The sequence below is a fragment of the Ammospiza nelsoni genome, chromosome 1 (genome assembly GCF_027579445.1).
Source record: "Ammospiza nelsoni isolate bAmmNel1 chromosome 1, bAmmNel1.pri, whole genome shotgun sequence".
NCBI classification, from domain to species: Eukaryota; Metazoa; Chordata; class Aves; order Passeriformes; family Passerellidae; genus Ammospiza; species Ammospiza nelsoni.
In genome coordinates, this window is record NC_080633.1 from 107,278,202 (window position 1) to 107,291,205 (window position 13,004).

Sequence of the window (13,004 nt, forward strand, 5' to 3'; positions counted from 1 at the left end):
CTTTGGGGAGGGCAGCTGAGGGAGCTGGGATTGTTTAGTCTGGAGTAGGGAAGGCTCAGGGGTGACCTTATCACTCTGTACAACTAGGCAGTTGGAGGCTGTAGCCAGCTGGGGATTGATCCTTTTTCCCAGGCAGTGAGCGATAGGACAAGGGACATGGCCTCAAGTGAACTAGGAGAGGTTCAAGTGGGAGATCAGGAGTAATTTATTCACAGAAGGGGCTGTTTAGCATTGGAACAAACTGTGCAGAGAGGTGGTAGGATCACTGTCCCTGAAGGTATTCAAGAAATGACTGGATGTGGTTCTCAGTGCTGTGGTTTAGTTGACAAGGTGGTGATTGGTCAGAGGTTGGGCTGATCTTGGAGGTCTCTTTAAACCTAAACAATTCTGTGATTCTGAACCAGAAGTGCACAGTAACTCTGACATTACCGGCTAATTTGCTGAGTTGTAATTTCCTCCTTATTTCTAAGGTGGGTGAGGAGAGCTCCTGCAAAGTCTAGGAAGTGCTGATTTGGTCTTGCTTGAAACTGTTAGTGCACAGTTAGGTTTAAATTCTTTTCAGTGGGCTTGGGATATAATTCTAGGTGGCTTACCAGAATTGTATTTTAAACTATACACACTTAAAAGTATACCTTGAGCTGAAGCTTATATACTTTATAGAGTCCTTCTTTTACATCTTTTAACAGTTCTGTGACACAGTATTATAGTACAGATGGATAAAAGGCCCCTTCTGATGTTACTCAGAAGACCTTGTGTGTTTCATTTGTGGTTGTGGGGTTTGTATTTAGGGCCTGCTAGTACTCAGTCCATCGAATTTTTTCTTGTGATCCTGCATACATTTTTTGTAGCCTTCAGCTGATGGTATATTCAGCTTCCATTAGGAAGCCTTCATACTGTATGTGTCTTTTCTTTTCTATGGAAAAAAAACAGTAAGGAGCACAGTTCAGCCCATGGACCCTTGGAGACAGGGAAACTGTTCAAAAGGCAGAAGCAGCAATTCAGGACTGGACAGTGAGACACAAATCTGACAAAGGAGAAAATTGCCAAGGAAGGCAGTCAAGGAGAAAGCACTGTCTCTGTGAAACCTTCCTGTCTATAAAAGACAAATGAACAGCATGGGACTGAATAATGCTTTGTGCCCCAAAAAACATGAATGGATATTAGTCAGTAAAACCCTTAGCAGACTTCAGTTTTTGAAGAAGCAGCCTTACAGGTGTGATAAATGTGGAGCAGATTATCTTTCAGCTTTTTTTCCCCAGATTCACATTTTTGAGAGAAAAGTCTGAAAGCATTTGGAGACTTTTGAATTGGGCAAGTTAAGGGAAAGGAAAGGAAGATCCTGAAAAGACTGGAATGAAAGTGCCCCAGAAAGTTAAAGGTTGCATTCCTAGGTTGATGAAATGTCTCTTTTCTTTACAAAGAGTAGGTTAAGAGACTGTGTATTAGAAATAGTATTTTTCCTGACTTTGGCATAATTTACTAAGGCTGCTTTTATGGACATTTCTGTGCTTGATTTGTGATTATGTGGCACATATTCCAGCCTCAAAAAATATATATAATATATAAACAACAGGAAATCTCTGGCTGCAAAACTGCAAAAAAACCCCTCAGGTTCTGAGGCTTGATTCACATTTTCCATTGGGGTAGGTGTAGGTAAATAGTCTGAAGGAAAAAGTACCAAATACTCCAGGTGACAGGCAGAGCACCAGTGGTACTTTCAGGTGTGCTAAAGTTTGGTTGATGAGCAGGCTGCAGAAAATGTGCAGTGGTACTTAAATGTAATGCCTACAAGCACCTCTTGCTTTTTACTTACCTTTTGTAGATATTGTGTCAGCACCATCATTCTTATTTAGGGGTGGGAGGGTATGGTACAGAAAAGCAGACTAAGGACAAGAGTAATAACAAGCATTGAGAAGTCTTAAATGAACTTTCTGGAGGAAAATCACAGTAGTGTCTAAAGTAAAAAAAATTGCAGAGCATGCATAATGTCAAGGTTTATTTTCAGGAATTGTGCTGACTTTTCTAGTTACTTGTTCCTATAAAATACAAATATCCTAATTTTATTCTAGTTTGATTTTGTGACTTGTCTAAGGAAAAATAGGTTTTAATGTGTTAAGGAATAGAAAATACAGGCTTTGAAACATCCATATAATGTCCTCTGGTGTAAATTGTTAGCTTTTAGAAGTTGGTTTTTAATTTTTCCCTATTTCTGAGCATGACTTCTTAAAAGCTTTATGAATTCAGAGTGGTGATTGAGAATGGAGAAGGAAAGGGTCCTGAGATTTCAGAACAGCTCTGGGAAATGCATGCTGTCTTGGGAAGCCAAATTGTCTTGGTAAGCTCTATAGATGCTTAGTTGTTGGGGTGCTTTTAGTTTTAATCTGAAGTCCAGAAATGTAAGACTAGGCTTCTTCTCACATTAGATTTATTAGTCCTCTTTATGGTCTTGTAGTTCTATATTTTATGGGTTAGTCTTTTTTTAATTTGTATTATGTCCAAAAGAGATGTCAGTGATACCTATTGAAGGAAATGCAAGTGTGTGTATATATCTTTATAAATCTCAAGAGCATCAATTTCAGGTGCAGCCAGGATGTTACACTTGCCAACTCTTAGGATGTTGTAATTATTTTTGTTTGTTCTTTTAAGCAGTAAACAGAAAGTAATTAATTTAAGAATTAACACCAAGAGTAGTAATTCATATTCCAGGATGTTGCTGCCATCCCTGGAGATGATTGAAACTTTAATTATTAATGAATGTCTGAAACATACTTGAATGAGCTTGATGCTGAAGGAGAACTTAGGCGGATGTCAAAACACGTGAGAGATTCAGAGAGTTAGAGAGGTGGGTTATAGAAAATTTGAATATTCAACAAACTGGACTTGTATATTGCAAGGTGGCCCCAGACAGGGGTACAGCATTGCAGACAGTGAGTTGATTGCCAGTAGTCATTGTATGGAATAAGTATTTTCTATTTCAGAATGGTTAGGGCTTTAGAAGGCAGTGTATCTTTGAAAAGAACTAAACATTTAGATTTTTTTTTTCTTTTTTGTCATTTTCCTCAGAAGTGTTGAAGACACATTCAAAAGCAGAGCTTTTGAATTCCTAGCCCAGAAATAAAGTTCTAAACTGATGTTCTTGTATTTTATCTTTTCGCTAAGACTGGGTCCATAGCAGTTACTTTCTGGGAAGGTGTGTTGGGGTGGTGCAGTGTCAGTGGAGTCGTGTAGTGCAGAGAATGTGCTGGCACAGGAGTGAACAAAGTGCACCTGGCTCAGGCTCCCTAACAATTCTGAGAGCAAATACAACTCACCTGTCTTTCTGTGTTGTATATTCTTCTGCCTTGCCAACAAGCATCTAATTTCAATCACTGTTGTGCTTTCCAAGTGTACAGTGTTTGTATTGATACAGCTGTGGCTCCCTGTGCAGGCAGTTGTGTTGTCTTGATGCAATGTGTATTATTTACAGTTAAATCATTCCTTAGCAACTAAACCAGTTTTCCTTGATGAGATAAAGGAGAAAACCTAATACAATCATTTCAGAGCTTTGTGTGTGCCTGGTCTTAAGCTACAATGCTCCAGATTTTTGTAGGAATTTTTGAATTCAGTTATGTTGGCATAGATGGTGAGTTTGCATTTTCAATGGTTTCTTTTGCTCACATGCTTAGTCAGCAGAGAGGGGCTTAAAAATTCTTCTGTTGTAAATTACAATAAACGTATGTGATAAATACAGGAACAGTATTAAAGCTGGTATAGGCTCTGTTGGAATATATAGTATGTTTAATTAAATACTGATTTTCATTCCACCCCATAATGATTGAGAGGGAGAAGTCCCACCCCAGACTGGGAAAACCAGGTAGTGAAAAGAACTATCATTCTAGTTCTTAGAAAAATGTCAGCTCTTTTTACTAAGTTGTTGTTAGCTAATGATTTTTTCAAAATGCTTTTTCTCTCATATGCTTTATCTTCTTACATGCCATGCAGCATTTATAAATTCTCTATTAATTGTTGCTTGAAGGGGTTTTTGAGGCATATGGGAAGAGGTGAAAAGTTCACAATAAATGAAATCAAATACTAAAGGTATCCTCTTGTGCAGAAAGCTAAACTTCATTAGCAGATGCTAAAAATATGATTTTTAAAGGTGGGATGACTAGTTAAAGTAGAAGTGAGATTGCTTAAAAGCTTACTGCACAAACTCAATGAATTTTGGACTTAATAGCACATAGGAGGAATATAGTCACTGATTTTAAAGGTTGAAGGTGGAGACCTGATCTGACCTGGCTGCTATTACACTATTAAACTCCTCTAATCTAGTTTTTATTAACTACCTATTAGAAGAAATACGAATTTTTCTTTTTTCATATTAAATTATCCAACAAATTTTAAATCTCAGGTGTCTGAATTTTTTCTTTTTCTTTCACCTTTGTTAGTGTCAAATTAATAGTGCCTTGACCTCATTTCATACTGCTTTGGAACTTGCAACAGACCAAAGGGAGATTCAGCACGTCTGCTTATATGAAATAGGTATGTTGAATGTGTTTACACCATAAATGGCTCACTTTCAAGTTTTCATTGGCAGCTTCAGTAAACAAACTGGAGACTTCTTACTAGGATTTTAAAAAAAGGTTTTAGATTACTGGCCTATGTCTTGGGTAAATTATGGTTTACTGAATTCTACTTGTTTAGACAAGTAGAATTCAGCACTTTTTCATAATAAAATTATCTGCAAGTACAAGGTGATGCAAAATCAAAGAGTAGACTGTGGAATCAAGGGCAAACTGTTGGCCTACTGAGTATGATTTAAAATTAGAAATAAATTCATCTGACTTGTCTATGGATTCATCATTTCTGTGCCAAAAACTAATTGGTTTTGAGGCTTCAGAGTTCACAGTGTCTGTATTTCTTGTTCATTTCCTTCTGTCAATAGCAGGATATGATTAATTTGCATACAAGTCTTTATAGTGGAGAAGATAGGTTGCTTCAAGCTTTAAATGGGATCTTGTCACAGTTGAAAATAATAATGGAAAAAGTAGTAGCTGTCTAAGTTTCAACATTCTACAAAATGTAGTATTTAAATTTTCAAAATTAGAGCTTTTGGTATATATTTTTGTTCCTGCTCTGAAATGTGGATTCTTTATTTCCTATGGAATCTTCTAATTCAAAATGTCCCAGTAAATTTAAATTAGATTTTAAATGCATGTCATTTGTTTTTGTTTTTAATTTTTCAGTTACTTTTGTGGTTGTTAAACGTGCTCCAGCTCTCATAACAAAACAAACACAACAGAACTGTGTGTTTCAATCATGTTGACACTGAGTTTGAGTTACTGTACTTCCCCTGAAGTTAAATCCTTGTTGCTTTTAGGTTGGTGCAGCATGATAGAGATGAACTTCAAGGACGCCTTTGAATCCTTTGAAAGGCTTAAAAATGAATCCAGGTGGTCCCAGTGCTACTATGCTTATTTAACAGCAGGTGAGTGAATCCAGGCTGTTGGGGAAATGGTAAGTCAGTGATGTGGTAAGGTTCTGGCACTGTTTTCTCTTGGGAAACTTGCTGGTGCATGTAGTGCCTTGCACACTGCCTGCTGCACATGCAGCTTTGTGCCAGGCTTGACTTGGACAATTGTGTTTGTTTCCATAATGAACACCTGCATGCTCATACATGTACCTGCCTGTGTGTACACCCCTCTCCATGCTGATAGAATTATTACCACTTCACAAGCTTGGTGGCATTGCTTCCTTTAATGGATGTAAAAAGTAGTACTGAATTTTAATGAGCAGAGAGGGTACCTGGGGGAGCTGCTCAAATCTTCAGTCTAGATAACTTTTTGGAAGTGAGTATGTGGAGATTTTTCTCTGTGACAATATGATATCTCATCCTAATTTTTCCTGTTTCATATCCTGGTACTGTTAATGTATTTTTGTTTCTGTTAATGTATTTTTGTTTCTGTATTCTTGCAGTCTGTCAGGGAGCCACTGGTGATGTCAATGGTGCTCAGAATGTGTTCAAGGAAGTTCAGAAGCTTTTCAAGAGAAAAAACAATCAGATTGAACAATTTTCAGTGAAAAAGGTTAGTTTTTGCATAGGCTGACTTTGTTTTAGTACACTGATGACAGTTCAGTTTTTAGTTCAGTATTTTCTTTAGCAGGATGCATCTCTTTTCTGCTGTCCTGCTTCTGTAGAATTTGTGGGAAGGAACAGTGTGGAAAAATAGTAGTGTCATTTGAAGGACCTAACAAAGGAAGTGTGAATTAGCTATTCACTCTACAAGCAAAGTAATTATTACAGATAAAAATACATGATACTGTAGTTGCTTCGTAATTTTCCTTCTGGCTTTGCCTTCCTTACTCCTTTTTGTCTTGTCTTGTTTGTGAAAGCCTTAGTTGTTTTTGAGAGCTAGGAGGTGTCAAGGAAATAGCTCTCAACTGGTGATTTTGCAGATGGTACTGTCTCAGCATCCAGTCAGTTTGTGTTGGGACTGTGAAATACAGTAAAACCCAGTCAGGCTGCATACAAGGAGGTTTTAATGTTGATGAATATGTAAGCTCTTAAATTAGTTGCAAGATTTTAATTTTCAGTCATAAAATTTTTAGGCAAAGTTACCGCTGACTTTATTTTCATAAAATTGTTGCGTGACTTTATAAAACAGTTAAAATTAGTGTTTGTGATATATTGTTTGTAAATATCATGTTCCCTCTAAAGAAAAAAATTACGGATCTCCCTTCCTTCTTTCTTGCACTTTGCAGGCAGATAGATTTAGGAAACAAATGCCAACCAAAGAGCTCTGTGTCCTGGCATCCATTGAAGTGTTATACTTATGGAAAGCCCTTCCAAACTGTTCCCTCTCGAACTTACAGCATATGAGTCAAGGTATATATGGCTCCTTGATTTATTTATTTACATTTTAAAATGAGATGTATGATTTTGTGCTGTTGTGTGGAGTAGCTAATTGCAGTAGCATGGTCATTTTAACTTGTGTGAATGTGTCATAGCAAAATACAGGTGAGTAACAAAAGAATAGTGACCCATTATGATTCTGCCTAATGCTTCATTTTTACAAGCTTTTGGGAAAAGTTGTAACTGCCTGGTGCATATAGCTGTTTGTTAATAATTTTTTGAAATGAAACAGTAGCATGATAGTTACTGTTCCAAGTCACTAAACAAAATGTAACTCATTTAAACCTAGCAACAAAATAGAAAAAAATTAAAACAATGTATTCATTCCTGCATGTCAGTTTTCTTCTAAGAGGAAATAGTTAGCTTATGAGGTATCTATGACATGATGGGTATTCTGTTTGTCCTGGGCCCTTCTTAGTGGTGAGTGGTTGCCTCTTCCTTAGTCTCTGGCTGACTTTGGGTGTCTGCCATGTGAAGCTTATTGTAGCAGTGTATATCATGAAGTGTTCAGTGCTTCTTACTCCATCCAGCAATCACTCTTGTTGGCATTCTGCAAACAGTTTCAAGCTGGTTGAAGAGAAGCTCAACATGACCTGCATTGGCAGCCCATTGGCTGCATCCTGGGCTGCATCAAAAGGAGTGTGGCCAGCAGGTCCAGGAAGGTGATTCTGCCCCTCTGCTCTGGTGAGATCCTACCTGGAGTGCTGTGTCCAGCTCTGGGGTGCTCAGCCCCAGAAAGACGTGGACTTGTTGGAGTGGGTCCAGAGGAGGGACACACAGATTATCAGAGGGCTGGAGTACCTCTCCTATGAGGTCAGGCTGAGAGGGTTTGGGATGTTCAGCCTAGAGAAGAGCAGCCTTCAGGCAGTCCTTAGAGAACCTTTCAGTTCTTAAAGGAGACCTACAGGAGCTGGGGAGGGACTTTTTGCAAGGGCAGGGAGTGGCAGAACATGAGGGAATGGCTTTAAACAGAAAGAAGGCAGATTTAAATTAGATATTAAGAAGAAATTACTGTGAGGGTGGTGAGGCACTGGAGCAGATTGCCCAGGGAATCTGTGGCTGTCCCATCCCTGTGAGTGTTCCAGGCTCCACAAGGCTCTGTGTAACCTGCTCCAGTGAAAGATGTCCCTGCCTATGGCAGCGGGCTGGAACTGGATGATCTTTAAGTTACCTTCCAACCCAAACCATTCTAAATTCCTCTGATTATTACTTGCTCATTTAGAAAATAAATCTAAAATTGTCTGCCACGGCTTGCCTTTTTTTTTTTTTTTTTTTTTTTGTAATCGTGGAATTTTGGGGATATACACAATTTTCACGTTATGCTAGAAAACTCCAGTCTTGAAGTCAAGAGTCAGGACTAGTTGGGGTGTTCATTCCAGTTTGAATTTGAGATAACTTGTCCATTTAAATTGCGTGATGGCAGTGGGTTATAGTCAGATTCCTAGTTGTCTAGTCACAAAGGTAATGGTAGGCTTCAAAATCAGATTTACTTACATCAAAATAAATTTAAGGGTTTTTTTTTGTTTGCTGTCATTTGCCTTCAGAGTGGTCAGCTTTAGAGGGTGTAAGGAGTTTGTATTCTCTCCTGCACACTCAGAGGCAGTGTAGGTCTCCCTTGTGTAAGCTTCCAGTCAGTGGTTCACATTTTAATGTGAAGTAGCAGTATGGCTTCAAATTCAGAGATACATTGCTTGTGAGTTTGACACTGACAAATATGTCTGCATCAGCCGTCCCTGTTTGAAAATTTTCTGTACAGTGAATGTTATTTCTGCACCTTATGTGTATTTCAGAAACATGAATAATAGGTTTTTTCCCACATTTGTTTCCTCTTGTCATGAACAATTGGATTGTAATTTGTTGGGGTGGATTTCCAGGCTTTTCTTCAGGGCTAGAACTCAAAGGAATTAATTTGCATCCACTTGTATCTCTGTAAGTAAAATGCCAAATAACTTGAGACTTGTAATCCACACAAGAACTGACAATGCAAATACTTCATAAAGCCACCTTATAGTTATCCATAGGTGGCTTCTTAGGGTTGTGTATTATCTGTGTTGTGAATGGAGAGCTGGTTAAGATCTGGCAGGGTTTATACTTTGAGGCAGAATGTTTAAGGAGCTGCACTGCTCCAGACACAGCAGTTAAGAGATGAAAAGCCCTGTACTCTCTCCTTCCTGGAGGTGCTGGTGTGGGCAAGTGCAAATCGCTCCTCATGGAACTCGCCTTGATTTAGCAGAGCTGGCACTGATAAGCTTGATCAAAATGGAGTCTGATTCATTTAGAAATGGTTCCATGCATTGTGATTCAGTTTTTCCTGGAAACAGAGCACTACTCAGCTGAGGCACAGTCTGTCCCCAGATTGTGGACCAGCTAAGGTCTGGCAAATTAACCTTATCCTCCCATCATCACTGAGATTTGTGATGCCAAAACACTCTAGGCTGGGTTCTTGACTCCAGTGCAAATTTTTGTGCATCTGTCACTTGGCATCAGTTTAGAAAAACTCAGGTTTGTTTGAATTGCTTGCTCCTTCTAACTTGGACTGTGTATTTTTCTTTCAATATGTGACTAACCACTGTCCTGTAACACCAGAATGAGATGATTGTTTTTTAAGTTTACCTTTTAGTGGATATTTCAAAGACCAGTAGAGATCAGTCCTCCTCTTGTGAGGAGAACACATCAACTGCCTTTGACTTCAATCCATTCATTCCTGTTAGGAACTACTCTCATGAGTGACAGATTTCTTTATAAGGTTCATACAGAATGGGTTGTATTTAAAAGAAAATACAACTACTTGTCTTTCTATTGATGTTACTAGCATCTGCTTTTTCTGGCAAAATTTAAATACCAGACTAAAAGACAATGTAAATCACAGTTATTGTCTAAGAAAGTATTTCAAACCACCTTGTTTACTGGAATCTTTTCATTAAGCTTGTCATGATGTGGATGATTCATCGGCTGCTGGTTTGAGGAATTTACTTCTTGGTGCCATACACAAATGTTTAGGAAATTCTGAAGATGCTGTTCAGGTAAGTAGATAAATGATAATTTCCTCCATTATTCCTATAATTTATGAACTGTCCTTTTAAAAACAGTGAATACTTTTGAGTAAGAGTGTTAAGCAAGTCATTAGTTTTTCAGTGCCATTGATCATTCTGGTTTGTGAATTCTAACAGAGTTTCTTTTAAAATCTTCTGATTTAACATGTCTTCATTATATCCTGTGCTGTGAAAGTAATTGGCTTTGTTGAATGAACATGGCAGTAGAGTGGTTTGTAGTAGCAAGAGTTAAGGGGAAGCTGGGAAGAATAAGAGAAAAGTTTTTGCTCTGCTAGATGTACTTTGTCCATCAAAGAAAATGAATTTTTTTTAAAAGTATCTTGGAGATTAACTTTTTGAAGGCACAGCTTTGCTGCTTCTTCTCTGGACATGTTAGAGAGAGGAGTTTGATTATTAGCACATACAAAGAATAATTTTGCCACCACTCCAGGTTTTGATCTGTAGGTACAACTCTCCTTTTTCCTCCCCAGAACAGAATGTTATTCATATAAGTAGCAAGATGTTGGCTTTAAATCCTCCTTCCCCCTGCCTCATTTCTCTCTCACATACCTTAAATAATCTGGGTACTTCATCTTTGATGTCACAGTTTCTTGTTAAAGCTAGTATTTTTTTCACTATGAAATTGGAAAACTCTTGAATCAGTCACTATAATACTTGGTAAAAATCCAAACTAATAATTTTGTCTTGATACAGTAGTGCTGTAAGAATCTAAACCATTGTACATTTTAAATATATTCTCATTTTAGCTTTGGCTAATTCCTACAGATTAAAGTTGAATGGTGCTACTGTATTGTTTGGAAGTAATGACCAGTCAATTTTAATGTACCTCTGCAGTCCTTGGTTTCTTTTTTTCCTTTCATTTTTACAGTACTTTCAGCGAGCTGCTAAAGATGAACTCTGCCGTCAAGGCAACTTGTACGTCCAGCCATATGCTTGCTATGAACTTGGCTGTATCCTGTTGGACAATCCAGAGGTAAAAGCATGACCTGTTTTTACACTTACAAAAGCTGTGGAAGGGGTCAGCATATCACCATGCAAAGAATGGAACAAAGTTTGTAGGTGACTGTGCATATGAAGTTTTAAAAATTTGTTTTATACCTACCATAAAGAAACCTACAACTTTGTGAGGGATGGGGATTCAATCCAAGAAATGGAATGTGTTTTAGGTCACAATGTCTTAGTTTTTTAATATTGAGAGTGTTCCTGGTGCTGGTGGCAACAAAGGCCTCACCAGAAGGCCTTGGGTAGGCAGAGCTTTCTTGTCTGCTGCTGATATTTAGTGTGGTAGATGCCTAGAGTCCTTTTCTTGCCTATTTAATATCCTGTTGGGTGCCATTCAAAGTTCACCTGTACTTATCCTCTCCAAATAGAATTTGATGCCTTCCTAAAATAGCAAGTGGTTTTTTAAGTAATTTAAATTCCATTAAAGCTGTTTGTGTGGGCATTTTGACTTCCACCCTGAGTAGTGAGGGTTTTGTTCTTCAGGATGTGGAAGAAAATAATCCACCTAGCTTTCAGATTGCCCAAATGGCTTGGCTGGCAGTACATTTAATTGTTCAGGTCTTTGCACATACCCTACCTCAGAGAATCTTAAACCAGAGCAGCTTGTGCAGCACTCTTGGTGCCATTTCTCTTCTCAAATGTGTAACCCCAGTCCTTGGAGTTTATGCCACCTTGTGTTGTTAATCAGATGGCAGGTTAGGGGGATGTGGTCACAGGGTAATCACTTGAACCCCCCATTCACTGTGTGTGGTGTATGAAGTAGTGAGCTGATAGTATCTCATGTTCTTCAGATTCTGTTTCCAGTTGGTTTTGCTGTTGTCACATTTAGTTAAGAGTTGAGCCTTCCCCTTAAAGGGGGAAGGAGAGGAAAATCTTTCAATAAAAACAATTTTCATAACAAAGGACAGAACTAGAAACTAGAAATTGCTTTTAAAACTAATTTTCTTTTTGAAAACCCTGCTGCCCTAAGACTTAGAGCTGGGCTTCAAAGCCTGGAAGGAAGGTCTGAGCTCCATAACAGTTCCTGCTGCCTTTCTTTCCACGTTCATGTTTCAATTTGATCAGGTCAAGTGTCTCTAAAAAAAACCCTAAAAAATGTGGGTAGTGAAGGCATGTTAAGATTTGAAGAACATGAGAGCAGTCCTTCCTTCTTCCTGCCTTACACACAGTGTGTGCACACAGTAGCTGAATATGCCCCATGCAGGGTGTTTGAGGGCTGAACCAGCCTCAGCTGGAGGAGCTGTGGTAGCATTTAGTGTATGAAGGATGTGGAGGAGACTCCCTCTTGTGGCACTCAGAAAATGAGGAGGTAAATGATGCTTGGCTTCAACAAAGTGGGATGGGGTAGAGAAAAGCAAGAGCTAGAACTAGAGGTGAATGGTTCCTGTTTACACAAAATTTCATTTAGTAGCTGGGGTGTTGTGCTAGAGCTCCATAATGGTTAAGAAAGAGAAGGGAATAGGATTTTGTAGTTTGTGTAATTTCACATTTTCTGTAGAAGACTAGAAATACATAATAGTGCTTCTCCTGGGTGCCTCATTAGTATTTCCAGTTTGCTAATTTGTGAGGGTTTTGTCTGCTCAGTACCTTTTTCAAAGGTAGAGATGCTGCTTGAGTCTCACCAGCTCATTTACGTAAAGTATTTTCTGTAACATTTGTGATGTGTCTCCAATGCAATGTTTGTATTTTTGTAGACTGTGCCAAGAGGCAAAACCTTACTGCTCCAAGCCAAGGTAAAAACTAAGGCATTTTCTAATTTAATAGTCTAAAATGAAAGGGCATTTGGGAGGTTGTGTTTTCAGGGGACTGGGGAAGGGGGGAGTGGGTGTTGAGTGGTGGTGTCCCTCACCTGTAATCCACAACTCCTGTCATGTGGATGTGCATTAATGTGCACGATACACATTTATGTGTGCTCCATAGGTATGTGCTGCTAGGTCAGCCATCACACAGAGCCCACATCACTGACAGCTCCTGCAAGTGTTAGAACCTTGATCCGTTTTTCAAGCAAGATTTGCCTACAAAACTTTTGAAAATGACAATTCTCCATTCCTTGTCTG

At 38.6% G+C, this 13,004-nt stretch overlaps 1 protein-coding gene across 1 annotated transcript in view; it reads left to right on the top strand.

Moving 5' to 3' along the window:
• The window catches only part of TTC39C (tetratricopeptide repeat domain 39C), a 36,787-nt gene that overhangs the window by 20,910 nt on the left and 2,873 nt on the right, over nt 1-13,004 (top strand). Inside the window, exons 7-13 of the mRNA XM_059489335.1 lie at nt 4,428-4,521; nt 5,360-5,467; nt 5,956-6,065; nt 6,742-6,865; nt 9,818-9,915; nt 10,814-10,918; nt 12,642-12,680. Of these exons, the coding sequence (XP_059345318.1) occupies nt 4,428-4,521; nt 5,360-5,467; nt 5,956-6,065; nt 6,742-6,865; nt 9,818-9,915; nt 10,814-10,918; nt 12,642-12,680 (678 nt within the window). The remainder of the gene's footprint in view (nt 1-4,427; nt 4,522-5,359; nt 5,468-5,955; nt 6,066-6,741; nt 6,866-9,817; nt 9,916-10,813; nt 10,919-12,641; nt 12,681-13,004) is intronic.